This window comes from Schistocerca cancellata, chromosome 2, assembly GCF_023864275.1.
Source record: "Schistocerca cancellata isolate TAMUIC-IGC-003103 chromosome 2, iqSchCanc2.1, whole genome shotgun sequence".
Classification (NCBI taxonomy): Eukaryota; Metazoa; Arthropoda; class Insecta; order Orthoptera; family Acrididae; genus Schistocerca; species Schistocerca cancellata.
Window position 1 is genome coordinate 1115071758 of NC_064627.1, and position 24198 is coordinate 1115095955.

Sequence of the window (24198 nt, forward strand, 5' to 3'; positions counted from 1 at the left end):
GTTTTTGAGGAAGGGCAATGCATTGTATTTGTCTACCTCCGTGGTGAGCTAAATGTTAGTGTTAATGCTGTTGAGATATTTCAAGAACTTGTCAAGTTTCTCATGTCCAAGAGGCCAAATAAACGTGTTGTCAACATATTAAAAGAATCAACTAGGCTTTCATGGTGCTGCGCCGAAGGCAGCATCCTCGAAATTCTCTATGAAGAGGTTTGCAATGCCATCCATCTTAACGTAATACTAGCCGTTATACAGAAAATGAGAAAACATAAGAGTGTGCTTAACTATCTCAACAATGTCACTTAAAAAGAACTGGGTTACTAGGTCTAAAGAGTCTTTGATAGGTATATTCATAAACAGTGCCACCATATCAAAACTGACAAAGATGTCACCTTCACAAAGTCGAAGACGGTTAGCCCTGCCACAGCTGTGGGCGTGTATACATGTCCTGCTATGCTGTTCCTCATGTGCTATGAACATGTACATGCAAGCTGCTTAGATGTTCCTTCAGTGCTAGAGACATCTCAGTGCGCCTTGAGCCACCAAACTTTCACTGTTGCAGATGAGTTACTTTCAGATCTCCGTGAATAAAAAGGTTTTGAGTATTCATCATACAACATCTGTGCCTCATTGTGTGTCATAATTGCAAAAAACCTGGTTTTGATATCTTGTATAGTTTGAGATGTAATGATTTTAATGACCACAAGGGTGTAAATGGGTGTGTTGCTTGCAACTGTTATGTATATGAAACTCAATTACTTGAGAATGAAATGAGATATTCTTCTGCCCTCAATTTTAAATTAAATCTTGATACCTTATAAACATTACATTATTTGCATCAAGTACCTGCACGATGGTAGTCAACTGACCGCACAGGGATCACACTGTTGGTGCCTGTACAGCCCATGCATGTAATAGAGTTTGTGCTCGTCATGACTGTGGTACAGGGACTCCCAGCAACAGATTACTGGCCAGGTAGATATTGCTGAGGCTGGATGGCACCCATGGGGAGAGCCTCCGTTCGGAGCGGGTGGTACCATGGCAGATAGTTTGCACGTGACGCAACTTAAATTTACTCCTGCTGGAGGTCACATGGCCCCAGCTGTGTCTTCAAACGGAAAGACGTCTTCCGGTGCAACAGTGTGCAATCTCAACATGTTCGCTTCCCTTCCATGCCATGAGAGGAATGTAGGACTAAACAACAAGGAGATAAATGCTCCCCCAATGCCTAGCCTTTACCAAGACCAATGGGGACACGTTTTGGCCCCAAAGCCTTGGTTTTTTGTTGAGCACATAGCAGATAAATATGGGGAAGTTGCAGCCATCTGTAAGATGGAGAGCTGTTCCCTTCTGATTAAAACGTCATCTCCTGCCCAGTCACAGACACTGCTCTCTGAAAAGTTGGGTGACGTTCCCATGACTGTCACTCCCTACAAAGGTCTCAATGTGGTCCAGGTCATCATCTTCTACATTGATCTTCTTTTGCAATCTGACAATGAGCTGTGGGCCAACTTAGAGTGGCGGGATGTGCACTTCATCTATTGTGTCCATAGGGAACCAAGGGAAAACAGTTGATACCAGGTCCTACATCTTGTCTTTTGAGGGTGACACGGTGCCTGAGGTAAAAGTGATGGTCTACTGGCATGACGTGAAACACTATATTCCTTCCCCTGTGAGATGCTCAGTGTATGAAGTTCAGATGTCTGTTTTCCCATTGCACCGTTACCCGTGCCTACAGGAATTGTGGACTCTGTTGCACACGAAAGTTCCTTGTATCCCTCCCTTCGTCTGTGTAAACTTTGGTGAGCTCCATTCTCCCTGCTCTCCAGATTGGTCCATTTTTAAGTGTGAGAAGAAAATCCAAGATCTGTAAGACCCTGGACAAGCTCACATATCAAAAGATTACAGAAAAAAATATGAACATCTTAATCCCGTTCAAATGACACAATCTTATGCTACAGCTGCAAACTTGTCACCTCTGTTAACTGTGCTTTCCTCTGTTGCGTCTCTTACAGTGGGCACTCAGGGCTGCCCACTAATGTCTGCACCCCCCCCCCCCTCCCCCACCCAAGGTGATTGGGGCCTCTTGCTTCCACTGCACCCACTTCAGAAGCATTGGCTGCCCACCAGCTGGGGCACTGATCTCTATCCCCCAGCTGGAGGCACCTAATCCTCCTCTGGCTTCTCTACCTAAGAAGGCATCCCTTGTGACTATCCCCTACCACGGTTTCTACTGGTCCACAGCCAGTCGCCAGCTGGTGGTTGAAGGAATGACAGGTTGCTTGCCACCCAATTTCTCGTACTTCCTCTGTCCCTGAAACCAATTCAGGAAACCTTCAGAATGGCATAAAGGAAGTCCTCTAAGACGAGGAAACTCTGGTGGCCCACATGCCACCAGATTCTACAGGTACTCCTTCTGTGTCCAAGGTGGAGATCCCAGTGGCCCCTGGGCACCAGATATTCTCCAGACATTGTGACACAGAACCTATGTCAGTGGATCGCTGACGTCTCAACTGGTGGCAGCACATGAACTGTGTCATAACCTGCCCTCCCCCCTCCTGGTCATTTCATGCCCCCACAGTATTGAGACAGTCTAATCCTCCACTGGAATTGTAATGGATTACAGAGATTTTAAGAATGTACCCTGCATCCTGTATTGTCACCCACAATATGTGGTGTCGAGCAACTCAGACCCCTGCCCTTAGTGGCTAATGACTTTATTTTAAGAATCAAACTGACTATGAGAGGGTGTCGGGTTGAATTTGTACATATGTGCTGGACTCCATATATAGTGAATTTGTGCTTCTTGATACACCTCTGGAGGCTGTGGCTGTTCAGGTGAGGGCACATCAGGATTTACCATCTGTAATATTTATCTCCCTCCCCAATAATTTCGTGTCCCAGGATATGCTGTCCGCATTACTCTCTCAGCTCCCCCCTTTCCTAGTGTTGAGCGACTTCAATGTCCATAACCCTTTGCGGGGAGGAACAGTCATCACTGCTTGTGGTAAAGACATCAAAACTTTACTGGCACAGCGCGATCTGTGCCTCTTGGACTCTGGTGCCCCCACACACGTCAGCATGGCACATGGAAACTTATACAGCCATTGATCTTTCCTTTTGCAGCCCTGATCTTCTACCATGAGTCCACTGAAACGTCCACAGTGACATGTATGGTAGTGATCACTTCCCGATCTTCCTGTCCCTCCCTCAGCATTGCTCCCCTGGATGTCCACCCAGAAGGGTTCTCTTAATACTGATTGGGATGGGTTCACCTCTACTGTCGTCCTTAGCTCCCCATCGCAAGGCAGTATCGATGTGGCTGTTCAACATACAGTGGTGGCAACTCTTGTGACAGCCAGCCAAACCATCCCCTCTTCCTTGGCCCTCCTTCACCCCATTTGAAAGACAGGACCCTGGTGGACCCCAGAGATCGCTGTGGCTGTTAGAGATTGTAGGCGGGCTCTCCAGCACCATAAGCAGCACCCTTCAATGGAGCACCTCATTGCCCTTAAACAGCTCCGTGCCTGCATCTGCTATCTCATAAAGTGACAAAAGCAAGAATCCTGGGAGCAGTATGTTTCCACCATTACATAATGTACCTCTACATCACAGGTATGGGCAAAGATCAGATGCCTCTACAGCTTCCAGTCCCCTGCAGGTGTACCAAGTATTTCCTTAGATGATGCTGTTTATACTGATTCAAATGCTGTCACCAAACATTTTGCTCCGCTTTATGCTCACACATCTGTGTCTGAGAACTACCACCCCATCTTTTGGCTCTTAAAACAGCAGGTGGAGTGAATGTGCTTATCTTTTACTACCTGTCACTCGGAGTCATATAATGCTCCATTCAGTGAATATGAACTCTCCAGTGCCCTAGCCCATTGCACTGATATGGACCCAGGGCCAGACCACATCCACAACCAAATGCTGAAATATTGCTCACTGGTTTGTCAGCATCACATCCTTGTCCTCCTTGATCAGATCTGGAAAGAGGGTGAATTCCCATCTCATTGGCAATAAAGTGTGATAGTTCCAGTACTGAAACTGAGGAAAAACCGACAACGGATGAACACATGGACATTTATTGCCCTGTCACCCTTACCGACATTCTCTATAAGTTGCTCGAGTGCATGGTGAGCAAGTGGCAGTGTTAGTTCCTTGAGTCTTGGGGCCTTTTGGCTGCATCTCTGGGCAGTTTTTGCAAAGGCCACTCCAGTGCTGATAATTTGGTTGACCTGGAGCCCGCCATCCGGATGGTCTTTGCATGTCATCAGCACCTCATTGCTTTCTTTTTCGAGCTACAGAGGGCTTATGACATGTGGCGTCACCATATCCTAACTATGTAATATGAGTGGGGTTTCTGGTCTCCACTCCCGATTGTTGTGAGGAACTTCTTGTTGCACCATATGCTCTGGGTTCAAGTGAGTGCTTCACTCAGTACACCACATTCAAGAGAATGGGGTTCTGCAGTTCTCGGTACTGATTGTCGACCTCTTTCTGATGGCCATCGATGGTCAAGCAGTAGCTGATGATTCTTGCCTTTATTATTGCTCATCTAGCGTTGGCATTGCTTTGTGTCGCCTACAGGACACTATACGAAAGGCGCATCATGGGCTCTCGCCCATGGCTTTCGGATTACAGCCACAAAGTCTCATGTCATGCACTTCTGTCACCATTGTACTGCTCATTCACCCCCAGGTGATGAATTACTTCTTGTAGTTGAGAGACACCGCTTTTTGGGACTGGCCTTAGATTCTCTGCTGACATGACTTCCCTGCCTTTCACATCTTAAGTGAAAGTGCTGGTGACACCTCAATACATTTTGTTGCCTCAGTAACGCTAACTGGAGTACACATCGCTCTACCCTCTTTTGGCTCTACAAAGCCCTGATTCTGTCCCATCTTGAAAAAATCAAGACTGGACAGACTCAAGGCTTTGTAGAGGCACAAGAAGGTAAAGTAATCTGCACCCCAGTTAGCGTTATTGAGGCAGCAAAATGTATTGAGGTGTCACCAGCACTTTCACTTAAGATGACAAAGGCGGGGAAGCCACGTCAGCCAGGAATTGAAGATCAATCTTGCATACGTTTCATCATCACCATCTTCACTGCTGATACTGAATCCCATTCATCATTGTGGAGTCAAACGTGTGACGAGCCTTCCAAACTAGCCTTGGGAATAGCCTACTAATTGAGGCTGGAGTCCCTCATCACCTATCAGGCACCAACAACAGCTTTTGAATTAGACTATACGTATTCATAGTGTCCCTGAACATTCCAACTATCATGTCCTTTTCCCTGGAATGGAGCTCCACCTCATACCACAGCGACCCCAAACTGGGTTTAAAATTGCTGCGTAACTACTGTGTGTTGTTCAGAACTACAACTTCCTTCATTGTCACCTCTTGCCAGGGAGACGTTGCATCTGTCCCCAAGCCTTGTGCCATGGTCTTGTATTTTTCTTGAAGTGTCCTTTGATCCAAAAGATTCTGTTGACCCCACAATTTTTAGCCATCTTATCTTGGCTGCCCTTGAGATGAGATGTAGCGGAGTTCAGAAGTGGTATTCACCAATGACTCAACAGTCGATGGACAAACAGGCTTTGCATATACACATGCATGGTGCAGTTAACTCCTCTCTCTGCCAAAAGTCTGCAGTGTCTTCAGTGCTGAATTGATGGCCATTAAACTAGTCCTTAGCCATGTTCGTTCTTGTAGTGGCAAGAGTATCCTAATCTATAGTATCTCTATCAGCCTTCAGGCTATAGACCAGTGCTACTCACCTCACACACTGGTTATGGCTATTCAGGATCTCGTCTCTGATGTCCATCAAGCTGGATGGCCAGTCATTTTCGTTTGGACCCCCGGTTATGTTGGGATTTCGGGAAATGAACGAGCTGATTGGTTAGCCAAACTGGCCACCAGACCCCCTCCCAGGGTGGTCCGTCCTTGCTCAGAGGTTCAGTCTGGCCTCTGCCCTTCCCACCTGTGTATTCTCTTTATTCTTTTCCATTTCTCATTTCTCAGTTCTATTTCCTTGTCTTGACTGATCTTTTAATGACCCCCCCCCCCCCCTCTCTCTCTCTCTCTCTCTCTCTCTCTCTCTCTCTCTCTCTCTCTCTCTTCCTCTTCCTCTCATTTTTATTCAAGCGAGAACATTCTTGTAATGTTCTCACATTTAACTTTGAGAAAATTGGCTAATGTAACCAAAGATACATATTTTGACCATGACTTGTGTTCTACTCAAGTCTAATGATTTTTAATAAGTTTTTTGTAACTGTGGCTCCACACCAAAGTAAAACCATCGTTTATTTTGACTGCAACAGCCACTCAATTTGACAAGCTGACTACCCATTCCTTGGAATATTATTTGTAGAGTTGTAATTTCTCAGCTTGGCTCTCCTTGTGTGAAAGCCTTCAAACTTGGCAGATTCTAGTGTCTCATGACAGCTGATAAGACTACAAATTTCCATGTCATTGGTTCGGTAGTAGTATTTTCCATTCAACAGGAAATAAACTGACACGAGAACCTACAAGGAAAGCTCATTGAAACAATTTTCAAATTTTTCCATGATAAGTTACGTGGGCTCAGAAAATGGGGCTCTGATAAAGGAGGAGATAAAATCGAAACTGTCCATTATGTCTATACCTTCGAGCCACAATTGACCGAGACCATTTACAAATGGCGCAAAGTTGTAAATTTGCTGTCCAGACTTTCCCACGTATTAGCTGAGAATGCATGTCAGGTATTTTAACAGTTGGTCCATAGGTGTGCTTGTCTTCCTAACAATGAGTCTTAGAAGAATCCCTTCTTTGTGTACTTCACAAAGGCTGCGTAGTTTTGTTGGCACTGCTACTCATTTATTGAAATTTTATGCTTGTTCTCACATCAGCTTATTTCCTGTTTGTCAGAAAATATTATGAACAAACATGATGTGACAATGGGTCGACTGTTATCGCCTGTCATGGCGAGCCCATAAGCGGAACACTTTGAACTTGGCAGATTGTAATGCCTTTGTTTCAAACACTTTCAGACAAGGAGAGCCTCACCAAAGAATTACAGCACCTATGAATAGTGGTCCAAGGGAATGTATACTCAGATCATCAAACTGAGTGGTCAATGCAGTCAGTCAAGAATGCCAGAGAAAGAGGTTAAGACAGACAACGAGAAACCAAGAATTGCTTATCTACATTATCCTTGCCAAATTGATTTGATTTTGTTTGGTTTGATTTAATCAGGACGACAAAACAGTGGAATCAGCCTCGTTGCCTACATCGAAACTAAGTTTATTTTGCAGTATTTGTTAGACAAAACCACGTCAGGAATTGATGACCCAAATATTTCATATGTTTTGTCCTCCAGTGCTTCACAGTGCAAAATTAAATGTGGTGAGATTTCATCCCTGTCACCACAGTCTACACTTAGGTAATCCTTGCCCCATTTCCATCATGTTTAGATAGCTGGTCATTAAATCTGCCAGAAATTCAGTCTACCTCCTGTTCAAGACCAGGATTGCAGAACTTCTATTTAAATATGATTCTGGAATAGTTAACATACTATGTTTCTGTTGTTGGGTCTTAGCCAATAGTTCTGTGTGCTGCCTCCGATCCAGCCACCTAGTTTAGATTTTGTCATCACCTTGGTGATAGTTATGACAGGTTCAGATGTAACAAATCAAGTAGTTGCCCCTGTCCTGGCTAGCCTAATAGCGTGTTCATTGCCAGTAATACTATCGTGGCCAATACCCATAAAGATCAGTAGGCTTGTGAGGATACATAGCATCCATTGCATTTCACTCCTGCCAACAAAGATAAAAGCATATTCTTCATAATGTTAAGATTATCTGGATTTCCAAAAGCAACTGTGTACTGAATTACGTGTGAATGTGGCCTTTCTTATGTGGGGCAGATTATCTGAATCACGTGTGAATGTGGCCTTTCTTATGTGGGGCAGATTATCTGAATCGTCGAGGAGGTACGCAAGGAAATCAGCAACACATCCAATTGAAACAATCGAGAAAAACAGCTGTCGCCATGCTGTCCTGAACATAACATGAAATGAAAATTGAGGCCAATACTGTGGTGTGAATGCCAAGTTTCTGGGACAGTGTAATTAACGAATTTATCAAAGTGAAGATGTCGCAGAAACTGGTAAACTGGGACAAAGATTTCAATTTCAGTCACAGGGTCCTGTAGTCGGTTTATAAAGATCTCACCTGCTGTCATATCTACAAGATCTGAGAAACACTAAGTGAATGTACACTTAATGGAACAGCAGTGCGGGAAAACAAAAGGGTATAGTTGGCATTGGATTGGAACTCTGCTATAAATAGCAGTGCAAGACCAACAAACAGTTTATTCAGGTTGAAGCGCATGCAGCGAGTATGCTTAGTAGCACAACTCACAGCACCTGAACAAAACAGTTGGGTAGATCACTGAAATATTGTACATAAAATGGAAAAAAATTACTCTGCTGAATATCCTGAAGCATACTATTACTGATGACCACTGTTGTAGCTTCATTTGACAGGCCAGCAGAGAGAGGCATGCTGATAGTAGCGCTTACAACAACAGCACTGTACACAGGAGAGGCACTCTGTCATCTTTTCAGATGAGTCCCCATTGTGTGTACTGCATCATGATGGGCTTATCAACATGTGAATGCTCTAAGGAGAAGGGACCTTGCGAGATGGTGTTAATCATAGTCAGTCAGTCATATAAACCCAGCATCTGGCATTAGTGTGTGGGGTGCCATTGGATGCACAATAGAATCACCTCTGGTTCATGTAGCGGGAAATGTGGACAGCAGATATTTACATTTCTCATGTATGAAGGCCAGTAGCTGAGCCCTATATTTTGTCTTTTTGGTGTTATCTTACAGCAGCATAATGCAAGATCGCATATTGCCTGTGCTGGATGCAGAAGGTGTCAGTCTTGCTATAGCCAGCAAGTTCTCTAGATCACTCGTTCGTTGAAAACTTATGGGTTGTTGAGAGACTGGCATGTCACCACTTACCAGCAACTATGATTGATGAATTGTGGCAGCATGAAATGACATACCCGCATCTGTCATTTAACCTCGTGTTGATTTGATGCCCAGCTTACCTACAAATTTAATTATACATTCTTCTTCCTATAATGTATATGCACTGTAATTAAAATTTCTATATTTACTTACCTTCCAAGTGTTCCAATTTTATGACCAGTTCTGTACAAGTATATCAGTTTTTAAACTGTTAATGTCAGCTCTCTATTTAAATATCATCATCTGTCTCTCATAGTTATTTACATTACTATGGCTCTTATAAGTGATGTGGTCCTTTGTTCCGAACACTAATACTTGGTTGGTAATTTATTTTTGTTTTTTGGTTACATGGGGAAGAAATGAATCAGTCTCATACATCTCCCATTTTTCCTTCATACTAAAAATTACATGTTATTCGTCTAGAAAAATTCCATTACTTCATAACCATAAATTAGTTCTGATCCAGTTTCCACTGAGGCAGGATTCTCAATTATTTTTCAGGTTGGAACATTTGATCCCTACTCGGATGATCCTCGCTTGGCTGTGAAGAAGGTAGCACTGTGTCCATTTTCTGGCACCCTTGCTGTGGCGGGAACGGCAGGAGCTGTAATTGTAGCAAAAATAGGATCTGATACATTGGAAACAGAAGTCAATGTAAGTATCCTTTGATGTTGAAAATAGAATCCTTGTGACACTGTGAGCGACCGATCTTATTTTGTCAACTACCTGTGTATCTAAAAGAATAATGAATTTTTTCATTTATTGGATGCAGACATTAAATGGTCAACAGAAGCATACATATCACTAAGAAATTGCCCTACCCTGTTGAAATTTTGTTGGAAAATGAACAGAAAATAATTTATCATAGAAGCAACTGTAAGTGGTAGTTCATCTTGGGGAGAGCGTGAACTTTGCATTTTGGATCAGTCAAAAACCATCCAACCCATAAAACCATATATTTGCTGCCCTTTATCAATAAAACTCGTGAGAAATACAGTTGTACACTGAAAATGAATGTCCCTGGGCACATTACATACTCAGTTTCAACAATAAGGGTTTGTAAATATTGCTCAAAAGGAAGTCTGAAAAAAATTGCAGGGGTAATATATATTTAAAAATCGAATACTTTGTAAAATACAAATTTTTGTGGCAGGATTATTACACTTACCACAGTTCTCTGGGCTGTTACGCTGAAATCCCATGAATTATCTTGAAAATCACCGAAGTTTTTTCTTTCCATGGAGCATATCTTAATAAGGTAGGGGGAAAGGGGGGAGGGGATGGGCCCTTATACATGTATTCCACAGTGAAGAGACTGTTACACATTCAGCTTTCAGCCAAAGCCTTCTTCGGAAAGCAGAAAAAGCACACATTCATTCACAGAAGCAAGCACTCCTCACACACATGATTGCCATCTCTGGCAGCTCGGACTGGAGTGTAACTGACACATTGAACAAAAGCAGCAATGTGTAGGAGGTAGGGAAGAGATAATGGCGTACAGGTAGGAGGAGAGAAGATCACTGTTTCCTAGACCTTGCAGGAACTAGATGGAGGCATGATGTGACTGCCTCCAGGCTCAGCATTGGGAGGCTATGGGGCAGGGAGATGGAGAGGAGGTAGAGTGGGGGGGGGGGGGGGCGGCAGAAAGAGGGAGTGGGAAAGCAGAGCAGCAGCAGGGCATAGGTCAGTAGGGGGAGGGGGAGTGGAAAGACAAATGGGTGCATTCGCAGAGGGTGGCACACAATGAGGGTGAGGGGGTGTGAATAGAGAGGAGGTGATAGGAAAGAAGGGGCAGAAACTATTGGGTGGAGGGATTGGGGTCGGTAGGTTACTGTAAATAGGGGCTGAGATAATTTTGAGAATGTAGAATGTGTTGTAAGGATAACTTGCATCTGCGCAGTTCAGAAAACCTGCTGGTGGAGGGGAGGATCCAGATGGCATATGTCATATAGCAGCCGATGAAATCTAGCATGTTATGTTCAGCTGCATATTGTGTTGTAGGATGGTCTATATTTTGCTCTTGGCCTCAGTTCGATAGTGGCTATTTATTCTGGTGGACAGCTGATTGATTGTAGTATCAGTGTAAAAAGCTGTGCAGTTGTAGCAGCAGAGCATGACTACCTAGGACTGGAATATGAATTACTGGGTGGGTGGATTGAGCAGGTCTTGCTCCTGGGTCTTCCACAGGAGTATGATCTCTATGGTAAGGGGGTTAGGATTGGGAGTGTCATAGGTATGGACTAGGATGTTGTGGGTGACAGACCACCACTTTGAGGAAGGATCTTGGGTAGGATGTCCTTCGTTTCAGGGCATGATGATAGACAATCAAAGCCCTGACAAAGGATGTGGTTCAGTGGTCCCATCCGAGGTGGTGTTTGGTGACAAATGGAGCATTCCTAGCTCATGGGGATGGTGGGAGGATTTGGGGTGTCAGGGAAAATGGTATGATAAATCTTTGCGTGGATTAGGTCGGGAGGGGGGGGGGGCTTAGTGCCAGTCTGTGAAGACCGTGTTGAGACATTCAGCATACTGGGTAAGGGAGTTCTTGTCTTGGCAGGTACGCTGGCTCTAGGTGGTCAGTCTCTATGAAAGGAATTTTTTGATGTGGAAGGGCTGACAGCTGTCAAAATGCTGGTACTGTTTGTGGTTGGTGGGTTTAATGTAGACAGAGGTATTGTTGGAACTGTGAGCTGTCGGAGAGGAGGAGATCAACATCCAAGAAGGTGTCGCATTGGGTTGAGAAGGATAAGAAGCATATGGGAGATAGACATTGAGCTTGTGAAGGAATGAGGAAATGGTGTCTTGGTACTGAGTCCAAATCATGAAAGCAGCCAGGGTGGCGTAGGAGGGTGCCATGCAGGTGCCCATGGCTGTGCTGCAGATTTGTTTGTATACTTTCCATTCAAAGGAGAAGTAATTATTAGTTGGGATAAAGTTAGTAAGGTGTATGAGAAATTAGGTAGTGTGTTTAGAGTTTGGAGTCTGAAGGACACTGGGGAAGATAGTGTTAAATAGTGGCAAGACAATGGGCATGAGGGATTGGCTGTGTATAGGGTAGTGGCATGAGCAGCAACAAGTATGGATCCAGGAGGTAAAGGGGTGGGAATGGTCGAGAGTCAGTGAATGAAGTGGTGGTATCTTTGACGTGGGAGGCTGGGTTAAGGGCGATTGGTTGGAGATGATGATGGTCAATGAGGGCTGAAATTCTCAGTGGGGCACACTCTTTAAGTGATGTGCACTTCTCTATACAGATAAACGCAGTATACTGATTTACATTCTGATGCATTCCATTATGATGCTAATTGTGATTATAGTCTTCATTCAAGTGTGATTATTGGAAAAATGAATAAATTTTGTGTATATTGCCAGTGCCCTCATATTGCCTAAGAAGGTACTGCATGAGTGGAAAATTAAAATTGCCAGTATTAAATTCACCGCCCAAACCTTTATTAACTTTGGTATGAGGTGATACGAGCCAATGGAAACATTTGTTGGCAAACATACACAAAGATAATTCGTTTCCAGATTACATCATGCAGTGCATGAGATTACATCATCCAAAGGGCAGAAGCAAATTTTATAGTTGTGCAGGATCACCACTACCACTGCCGAATCATATTGCAAGTTGCTTCAAATTTATGTCATGAAAAATGCTTATGAATGAAGTGATCAGCATTGTCAACTCACTTCAGACACTAAATGAGAAATTGTTGCTGCATTACAGACTGTATTCAATTGACATTCTGAATTAATTACATGGTTCAGAACTGCCCTTCAACAAACATGTTCCAGTTGGTGACTGCAAAGTTGTAGTTACAGCGGAGGGAACAGCTCTCGGCCAACGTGAAAGCAATACAGTGAACCGATAATTGTTAAAGTGGTAAGTGTTTTGTAATTGGTGAAGAATTCAACTCGTATGATATAAATCTTCACTGCAGAAATGGTGATGTTCAGCAAGTCCTAGAAACCTATTGCTTGTACGAAGGTTCGCATTATCTAAATTTTATTTTTTCAAAGAGAGGATGGATATTTCAACATTAAATTCAGAAATACAAACAGAGGAGGAAGTGAATAAGAAAGTTGGCACCATTACTTACAATTCATACGGATTGATGATTGGTGCAAATGCTGAAAATCCTATCAGGAAATGGCAACAGTTGTTCCCTTGTAGTGTCAATATGTGTGTGAAAATTGGAACCAGATGTCTCCTCTATAGTTGATTAAATTAAACCAAGATGCATTCTGAAGAGTACTCAGAAAGTGGAGTGAGATGGATAAGCATTGGAAGGAAGGCATCAGTAAAAGAGTTAAAGAAAACTTGGGAGATATTCTGAATGGGAATACGGAAGGGCTCCCTGGGGGTGGTGGTAGAGCTGGACTTCCTTTGAACAAAGAAATGAATCGAATAGGAAACTTGAGGTGGCTGTTCATGTTTGTTTGCCTGGTGGTTAGTCGTGGTGGATAGGGCCAGGGGTGGATGACAGAAGCCATCCATCCTGGCTAAGGTCTGGAGTTAAGAGTGTGTGTCTGCAACTGTGCTCTGTCCTCGCAGACATTCCAGCACCCAGACATGTGACTTACCTCCCACATTTGTTGTTGGTTAACTTGTTGATGTAGATATGCCAGTTTATTCAGCAGAGACACTGGATAGGATAGCGTGGTGCTGTCTTCGGCAGCCTTTACTGGAATGAACTGCCTGTGTCCTGAAGGACAGGTTGGGCTGGCATGTAGGTACTAATGAAGTCACAGCAGGAGAATAAGTGAAAGACTCGGTGGCAAAAAATCCCAAATACCCCCAGACCGGCTGCCTCCTTGTAGATTACATGCATGTACACGATGAAATTGTTAAATCCCAATGAATTGGGAAAAATAATCATACTACCAGACACATTTACAGGGAGCTCATGGCACATGCATGAATATGAACAAGAGGCAATGGCATATTCGTTCTGATGGCTTCCCATCATCATGAATCATGAGATCGTCATACTTCTGTTTGTGTTCAAACGAAGTTACATAGTTTATATTGTCAGTCGAAAAAGTTACGCGATGGCAAAATGATCGTGTCATCTTGGTAGAAATATCCTATGCTGACAGTAATTCAGCCATATTTGAAGTTGTCAGCAGAAACATGATTTATGGTCCATTTGGTTTATTCGACAATAATTCACTGTGTGTGTCTGGTGAGAAATTCATGAAATGAAACCCAAGAGACTAACTTGCTGAGTCTATGATGAATACCCACTCTGTTAGTGATCAAATCAAGATGGCGGGAAATCCATCGCATTAAAAGTACAAAACAGTGGTGTTATAAACATTGTGTTGTAATGTATTCAATGTTGTTCAAAACTGTACAAAGCACTGATAAATGTCAAGTACTGCAATTCATTGTAATTACAAATATGCCAGTGAAGAAATGATATGGCAGTTTTTGAAGTAAGAAATGCGTCAGCATCTATCTGTGAAATCAGCTAGTATCAACAGGGACGTTACATTAGTATCAATGAAGCAGTATAGCACATTTTATCATTTCCAAACAATGAATAAAATCCCACTGTCATTCATTCGGCACTGCACATTGCAAATGGGCAGTGTGCGTACTTCTCATCAGAAAATGTTTGTGTAAGAGCATTGTCACCACCATCAACAATGTTAACTGTATTTTTCTCATTGTGTGAGGATGATGATTGCTAACATGCTGCTGTTTTCTGGAATTTCATAATACTGTATGCATCAGTAAAAAAAGCTTCAACGCTGCAAACAATGTAAGGCATTTGCAGAACAGTCCATTTAAATTTGACGGACGTGTCAGGCTGTCTGTGCACTATTCACTCAAACAGCGTGTATTGGTTTTGCTTCCGATTACTCTTAACCATCTTATGTGGACCAGTCTACCTCAAAAAATTTAGAACTGTAAACTTTCAAGTATGTGTCACTTATCATGTAGCTTGCCAAGAATTAAATCTTCAAGAGATGCACATTGGGACACTGCACTGACTGAAGTATCAAATACTACTCAAGACAGCAAATATGTATGTAATTTGCAATGGTAATGACAATGTACATCCCATCCAGTCAAAAATATTTTTGGGGAAAAATATATCTTACATTGTTTGCATGGTTTAGATCAAAATTTGGACATTCATTTCACACCATACATGTATAATGAGGCATTGGTTTCGACTGAGGACATACGTTTGGCAGTCACTAACAGAGCACTACTATTGTTGAGAATCGCTGTGCCTAAATGATCTGCAAGGAACATTTTTAATTGTGATTTGCAGTGAAAAACACACTTTGATGTCAACAAATTGGGTACATTCCTTCAAACTCATCTTCCAAAATTGCTTCCAGGACAACACACAGCACATGACATAATTACACATGCATCTAGGAGATATATTCCACTGCTTTGGCTAGAAATTTCATCTCAAGGCACAGGCAAAACTTTTCCCATTTCAGTCATTTTGGCAACAGTAAAATCATGAACAGTTATTGCACTAACAATCACGTCATGTAGAATTGTGCCAACTCTTTTGGCTGGTAGCCAAACAACACATTCAGTACTGAAATTGCCGTTGAATATGCAGATCACTGAGACACAAACATGCAATAACAACAAAAATTCTGAAGTGGGTAAAGTGCCCCAATTGTGAGCTCATTATATTGGACGAATGTACTATGGTGCACAAAAAAGTATTGGAAGCACTTAATCATACATTTAAGGATTTGAGAGAGAATGAGCAGCTCTTTGGTGGTTCACTCATTTTGTTGCCTGATTTTTTTCGATGAACTCTACCAGCTGTATTGTGTCCATCAGCAGCTGCTGCTGATCTTTGATGTCTCAAATGATCAGTTTTGTGGCAACATGTACAGAAATTGACTTTGAAGACAAATATGCATGTACAAATACAACACAGTGCATCTGCTGAACATTTTGCAAAACAGTGGTTAGACATTGGGAATGAAGAAAATGGGTGTCGATGAATCCACACAATGTATCATATTGGCAAAACACTTCTGTAAAATCACAGCAACAACAGACAAAATGATTCTCAAAGCTTTTCCAAATACTGCACATAATTACAAAAATCACCAGTGACTCAGTGCATTTGCTGCATTAGCAGCCAAAAACAGTAATGCTGATGCCATCAGTTTCAGCATTCAAAATGGAATGCCAGGCTAAGTGATAACATATCAGTCCATTGGCCATGTAATGGATCAAGACAGGTGGGAATTACCCAGCTGAATTCTTGAATTCATTTGATTTGCCAGTCATGCCGCCACACGTTTGAACCCTTTACTGCTACAGATGTGCGTGACACGGGCTATGCCAAGTGCTGTATCATTATCACCCAAACTGTCTACCTATGCTGGAACCCTTCTGTCCTGATCATTTCCTTCCTGCTGAATTATGTATACCAGCCGCCTGGCCCGGTGTTGAATATTTTAGACATAGCTAGTGAGGCAAATGCGTTACAATCCTCACATCCACTCCCTCCAGCTCGTCTTGTGCTCTTGCTGTATGCTACGACAATAAATAATTCACAAACGATTCACTTAAGATGTATCTGAATAGCTTAAAGTACATCATTAAAAATATTGTTCCAAGGTAATTTTCGAGGCAGTATATCAATATTTTTCTAACACAAAATCTTGTCAGAATAATTTTATCACATCATAAAGAGATGAATCTGCGTAATTTTTTATTGACTGATATTGTGTTTGTGCTGCGTATTTACTTAGTGTGGAGTAGATGTTGATGCATATGAAGAATCAGGTCCATCTGTTTCCAGTACTGGAGAGATGAAGCTCTCTGAATCTTCAAACTTTTAAATTATTTGTACAACAGGGCAATTATAATTTAAAGTTCCAGTTTCAGAAATCTGTTTAAAAAATTAAAAACCAGCATTGACGAGGATGTCATCAAATTTGAACGGGATATTATTGAACAGGTGGGAATGTGATGGAAATTAAAAAAAAAAAATAATGAAATTTTTTCCCATTATATGCCACTATAAGTATCATAATGTAAATATGTTTGGCTACAAGTGACAGATGAATCACAATATGACGGCTGTGATGTGAATTGCGTATTAAACCAAACCTTAAAAGACTGCACAGTCTACGTGACCGCACAAGTGTGGCATTCAACAGTTGTGGCACTGTTACCTAGTAAACCCATCCATCATGGCAAGGCCATACCATATCAGAGAGAGAGAAAAAAAAAAAATCTGGTTTTTATTGTTCTGAGGGGAAAAACAGCAATGAAATCAGTTTCTAATTGTCATGGTCCTGGCACGAGACATGTTCAATGCGCTGTCAAACATTTTCTGCCACAAGTTGAAATTGAGAAACAGTTTCTTCCACAACACAGCATCTTTCAGATAACCCCACAACCAGAAGTTACACTGTTTAACCTCTTAACGTACCTATTTCTGACACAAAGCTTTCAAAATCTTACCTTTTTTCTAATTAATTTTATGCTCTCTTGAAAATGCATTGCATCAACAATTAATTTTCAAGTTTATCTTGAAAATCAAAGGAGATACTGCAGTTGGGAGTAGCTAAACAGTATTATCCGCAGATAACTGGGGCTCATCAAAAATCTCCACAAGTGTTGGTTAAAATTTGTTATTTATTACACAGATGAAAAAGTATACAAATAAGAAGTTAGATAAGATATACAAGATGAGAATCTCACACTACAATAACACTAGAAATCCTTTTGTGTATTTTAGATTCTGAAGCATGGCGTGACGCACAATGCTACCTTGCACTGGAGGCAATAGTACCATGTTTTTCTCCAGATGCACTTCCCACGTGCATCCTGCTACTTGGAACAAACTGTGCACTCTCACTCTCATGTTGGATTGCTCTTCTTCTCTATTGGCTTGATGACTTCTGGGAAACGTCTTTCTGTCAACCGAAGAGCGTGGGACGTTCGTGCTGGTCAGTCTGGCTTCGGAGAAATGACGCTTCCTTTGTACTTCTCAATAAGTTTTTCTTATAGGGTCAACATAAATTCCAGTGAGTCCTTTTTCCCTCCAGATTTTTCATACAAAATTAACAAATTCCACACAGAAATTTCCAGCAAGTGAAAAAAGATTTTCTTGTAGGACTTCTTGCCTTAATTTCTGGGTATTGGGTACGATACCATTCTTTGATTGGCGCGATCCAATCCTTCCATTGTACAGTTGTAGTAGAGCACTGGCTTTGGCTTTATTATTTTCTTCGACCTTTTCTGAGTCTCCACCATATCCATAATGTGGCTAGTTGAAAGAAGGGCCACGTCCTTCTTGTCCTAGAAACGCAAACATTGTACTTTTCCTTGTCTTTCAGCTGCAATTCCTCCTTTTGTAATGTTAGATTTCGGAGAGATTGTGGCATTTCTTTCTGGGTCATTTTTACTGTTCCATGACTATCAGTGAACCACAAAATTCGGAAATCTGCTAATTGTGGAGATGTGTAAAAGTTATGTCATTAGACAGTAAGCTTGCTTCCCGAGTGTTTTTACAAGTCGTCAAGACAACCTGTGACGACATTGGAAAGTCCGTGAAGACTGCATCCAGCTTTGTCACTTTCCCCATGTAAATAATCGGGGCCGACACACATCCACTAGCCGATTCACACAGCCTGTAGAATTTTATTCCAAATCTTGCCCTTTTCAGTGGGATATTCTGTGCCCAACCCAATCTGCTCTTGTACAGAAGTAAACTTTCATCCACCATAATGTCCCGTTCAGGAACATAAGAACTTTTAAATTTATTTTCAAGGTTATCATAAATTGGCCAAATTTTGTTCAACGTAGGGTTTGGGTGATTTGTGGCATCATATACTTAATTGTCAGAAAAATGAAGATATTTTTTATTTGGCAAAACCTCTTGTAGGACATTACACCCTTGAAAAATGGAGTTGATATGCTCACCTGCTGTGACCAGTAGATCTGCAATTCAGGTTTCTGTAAAACACTTTGTAAACTAATTAGAACACAGAAAATTTGAAGCTCTTCACATGATGGGAACAAAATTTTACAGGCAATGGTTGAAACACATTGGCTGATATATTTAGCAGTTCCACCTTTATCATTTCCAGCAAATCCGTATCAAAAAAGCGTTCAAATATTGTAAGTTCATCATCAGCAAAAGGAATCGTACAACCAGGATTAGGAGAAAATGGAAATCTTGGAGGAGCACAATCAGTATTTGGATTGACAACATGCTACTCTCTCACCTGAGACTAATCTATATCTGTGTCTTCCTCACATTATTCTTCATTTGGCAGAAGTTGAAAAGAGTCATCATCAGATTCCGAAACACAGATGTCTTCCCACTGCTCTTCTTCACTGAAATGATTGCTATTCATTTTACATGACTCCAAACAACTGTAATACTGTGACAACTGCTCCAAAACACTAATGAAGGTTGCAGAATTGTTGCAATGACAATAGAATTGCTACTGACATGAGTATAATGTAGTTGGAAAACATCCCTCAACTCCCAAGTCTCCTAAAGGCTTCAAGAGCAACACCCAGTAGCAATACACCAAAGCAAAACACACAAAACGCCAACTATTTAGCAGCCAAAGGAACAACAGTGACTATAACTGGTGCTGGTGCTAACTAGTGGTAGCGGAAGGAACTAAAAGTATAATCGGGATGTTGGCGCATGAACAAGAGAAAATTGGGAGCCCAAGTTATCTCGGAATAATATTTCTCGGCAAAGTAGTCTATCCTGAGTTGAAGGGTTTGAACAGTCTTGGTGCCCAAAAGACAAAGCATTTACCAGTGATGGTACAGGTAACAGGAATCGCATGGCCCATCTCCTCAAAATGTGACCCTATGATAAATGATACTATCAATCAACACCACACAGTTACCTTTGCAGAATGAAGTGGTACTTGTTGATTTGCAAGTGGTTGTTCTGTTGCCCATGTCCTGCAATCCTGTGTATTGACATGTCCTTGGAGGTGGAAATGGGCTCTGTCTGTCCACAGAATGTTCCATGGCCCTTCAATGACCACTTCCATGCAAGCAAGAAATTTTGGGGCACGTGTTTATCTTAATGATAGGTCAACATGAAGTAAGTCCTGAACATGGGTAATTTTGTATGGATAGAAATGCAGGATATTTTGTAGAATTTTATGTACCATGCTCACAGGGATGTGCAAAGTTCAAACAATTCCACGTGTACAGTGTATTTGCACTCTACTGCTTGACCTCTCCTGCGAGGTTGTGGCCACATACTCCTCTGATGTCGGATCAGTTGTTTTTCCCCTCTGCCCCATGACACTTCAAAAGAACAAAAGGACCTGTCTTTACGAATTGTGGAATAATTTGCTCCAAACCCTTGTCAGACATTGGACCGATGCCTTTTTCCATGCTTTTGAGTGTGCAGAACTTCTGCAGAGCTCAAAGTGCTCATTCACCAACTTTGTAAAAAAGCTTTACCAACAGCACACGGTCCTGCATTGAGACAGTCGTAAGCCAAGGCACTTACCCACATCTTTTATTTGGCATATTCTACTGCTTACTGAACCATCTTGTAGTAAAATTTCCATTTTTTAATTTTTTTTCCCTCAAGAACTTTTATTATCACTCTGTATTTTAAATCCTTTGTGGATCCCTAGACAAATTTAATGATCAAAAATCATGATATGTTGATATAATTGTGTAAGTTACATGCTAATAATTTTAGTGTATCGTAAGCAGATGAATATGTACAATTTTTGTTTTACTGACACAATGTATGGTGTGTAATTAGATCATGTACAAGATAGATGTAGCATCATCTGAAACAGCAAGTGTGTTTCTTGCCACAATACTTCTTCTACAATATGAGCAAACATAATTGTTTGAAAATACACACTGAGTGTTGTAAAAAGTATTCAGTCATTCCTTACATCCTTAGGCAAGTTTTATGGCCAAACAGAGTACCCGAATGTGATTGTTTCCATCATGTTGGACTAATTTCATAACAAAAGTGATGTATGTATGAACAGCTTGGGGGACACAATGGTAAGTGCCACTGCCATATATTTTGAGTTGTAAGGCTATTAGCGGTATCTATGAGAAACAGAATATTTTACACGGGGAAAAAGATCTAATTTCACTAAACACGTCAGGGCCATGACTCGTGGTAAATGTCAGTGACTGGCTGCAGCTGGAATGTAATGGCAAGCGAAAGGTAAAATGGCTGGTGCTAAGAGAGCCCTGTGTGTGTGTTTTCTGAGATTATAGCCACATTTGACTAGTTACAAAGAAACAAAGACATTCTTAGTGATCCTGATATCTCGGACTAGGATCCTCAGTACATCCTAAATGACTCAAATGACTCGGGTATGCAAATTTACAAATCTGCTGTACTTAGTGCATTCCACAAACATAATGGTAACTGCATGTACATACCATTATTTTTGTGATAAGCATGAAATATGAGATCATTATAAAATGACTGCTGTTGAAGGCTTGATGGTGCGCGTATGTGGATAGTAATAATTGCTACTGCTTGACTTCGTAAGCAGTACATATTCGTGACTGAAGTTGACTAGTTTAAGGGCTTGAAATCATTTTGTTCCAATCAAGTGGCTTGAAATTGTTTTGTTCCAATCAAATGTCACTAAGCCATACTTTTTTTCTGAAGTGTTTCGGCAGAACTTTTAATTCTTTAGTTTCTAAACATCTGGCTACTTGACCTCATAATAGCATTAAACTAGTGTGTTATACCAGTTGGTGTTCAGGTCTGGGAACTACTACTTAGAGATTCCGTTGAAGAGTCAGCCCTTCTACCATCATCAGAGAATTCACACTCACTGTCACTCCTAGTGAATATCTCTATGATCTCTCTATATGTGCAACCAATGTGATGTGGAATTTCTCTAGAAGAAGAGAAAACTCAAAGTTCATACTAAAAAAGAAAAAAAAGAAAAATCAAAAACCTTCCACAAGGGACAACAGCAGCAAACATAGACACTCGCTTAAACTATGCAGTCAGAACTCGGAAAAGCTGTGGAAGAACAGTGTGGAAATTAAGCTCTGCTTCTCAACACATGTAGAGCACGTGTGTACCTGTGGCAGCCCACACAAACCCATCTGCAGGAGTGAGAGGGCAGGGGGACTGAACACGTAAACACATCAATAACACTTAAGTAAAACCCAGGGGCTGTGCCTCAGTTCCTCATCAGTATCTGAGGAATGGCAGAGCATGATGAGTAACTTTTCCGCAGTGAAGCATGAACATTGGAAATTGACATACTGAGAATTTTGCTCCGAAACAAAAATCCACGACGACATTGCAAGAGTACCAGGCTTTTTGTGAAAAAGATGATGAATACTATTGTGAAGGCAACACTTTTAAACAGATAATGTGTAGGAGATGATGTACCGTTGCCACACATCCTAATGATTACACAGATATGCCATTTGAATTCAAACATTTGCTTTTTTTGGCGTGACTCAAATTTGCAATAATCAGAAATGCACAGGGACAGTTACTGCATATGTGTGAACGAAGTATGGCAAATGCATGATTCTCATATTCTGTGTATGTGGCTTGCTCAAAAGTTGGAAAACTTTTAGGTTGATTCACATACATATCAGACAAAAAAGATTGTCTACCAAAAGCCACCTAAATAAACAGAAGTTAAGCACAAAACATTTTTTTTCCTTGAGTGGCTTTGCAGTGGATGCCGGGTATTGCCTAATTCCTTACACGTCTGACCAATTACATCCTCACACATAAATACTCCTTTGAAGGGCGATGAACAAACAGTAACAAACAAATCCTCAACATAGCCATGGGAACCTGCATGACGATCTCCTATGCCAATCTGTTCATGGCTCACCTAGGTGAAACCTTCAGAATCACCCCATTTTGTGGTTCAGGTTCATTAGTGATATCATCATAATCTGGAAATTGGGCCAAGACATTCTGAGGCTGTGAGAAATGTGAGTCAGTTCCACACTGTTGGCTCATATACATCTTCCATTAGTTGTGATCCTTATGCTGCTGTAGCTTTCCTCTTGAAAGTGAAAGTATGAAGATGCAGTAAAAAAGTGTACCATCTACTTGTTGGTCGAAGCATTGGTGGGCAACAATGCAGAACAAATGTAATCTTTACTGAAAGACATAATGTTTACCAGTGTCACTGTATGTAACAGGCACTTTTGACCACTATTTTCAATGTTGTAGTTTTTATATATGCTCCATATTGAAATCAGTTCACATAATGAAGCTGTTTGTTTATAGTCACTGCTAACTTATTCCTCCATGATATATTAGTTCACTATAAAAGGCACACATACATATTGGAATTTTAACTTTGCCATCGGTTGTCTCAAAGTGTGTCCCATTAGTCGATGTATCACTATGCTATACCATTGTCCCAGCCGTTATAATATTGCGTGGAAAGTTAATCCATGATGCAGAACATTTAGATCACTTTGTCCATTATTTTTATGGTCAACAGTACATTGTAAAACATTCTGTTATTGTACTAATTGACTTATCCAACCAGTTACAGTTGCACAGTGACTTACATTTAACTGCTACTCCAAACATTGGTGGAATGTGGCATTTTCTGCATTTACATTCACAGTGTAATGTTGAAGGCTGTACAAAACTCAAGTTACTTTTCTAGGAAAATATTTGGTTTATTTTTACAATCGATTAGAGCTTTATTGGGAATTTTGCGCATGATGCAGTAGTGATATGAATATAATAGAGGGAACAAATTAATGATATGAATATAATAGAGGGAACAAATTAATGATATGAATATAATAGAGGGAACAAATTAATGATATGAATATAATAGAGGGAACAAATTAATGATATGAATATAATAGAGGGAACAAATTAATGATATGAATATAATAGAGGGATGATGCAGTAGTGATGCGGTTTTGTTTGGTGTAAATTCAGTTTTGTATCAGTTATCAATCTACAATAATGCTTCTCTATAATTGTCTAGAAATCAAACACATTCATTTTTAATTTTTTTTTTTTTTCACACAAAAAATAGCATTTGCAGTCGGATTTTAAGATTATTCATTGTCCAAAATGTATTTTTGGAATAAAAACTATATGATTGCAATATAGTTCATTAGTTTGGTGATCTTAAAGTACACGTGTGGCCAGTTCATCTTTTACTTGAACTGTTGATTCACATATGCA

General features: G+C 41.1%; 1 protein-coding gene across 6 annotated transcripts in view; it reads left to right on the forward strand.

Moving 5' to 3' along the window:
• The window catches only part of LOC126163145 (lethal(2) giant larvae protein homolog 1), a 379746-nt gene that overhangs the window by 197443 nt on the left and 158105 nt on the right, over nt 1–24198 (forward strand). For all 6 annotated transcript variants that reach the window (XR_007535167.1, XM_049920072.1, XM_049920074.1 and 3 more), the window contains exon 11: nt 9527–9679. Coding sequence is in view for 5 of the 6 variants with exons in the window: in XM_049920072.1 (XP_049776029.1) it covers nt 9527–9679 (153 nt within the window). In the remaining variant the exon portion in view is untranslated. The remainder of the gene's footprint in view (nt 1–9526; nt 9680–24198) is intronic.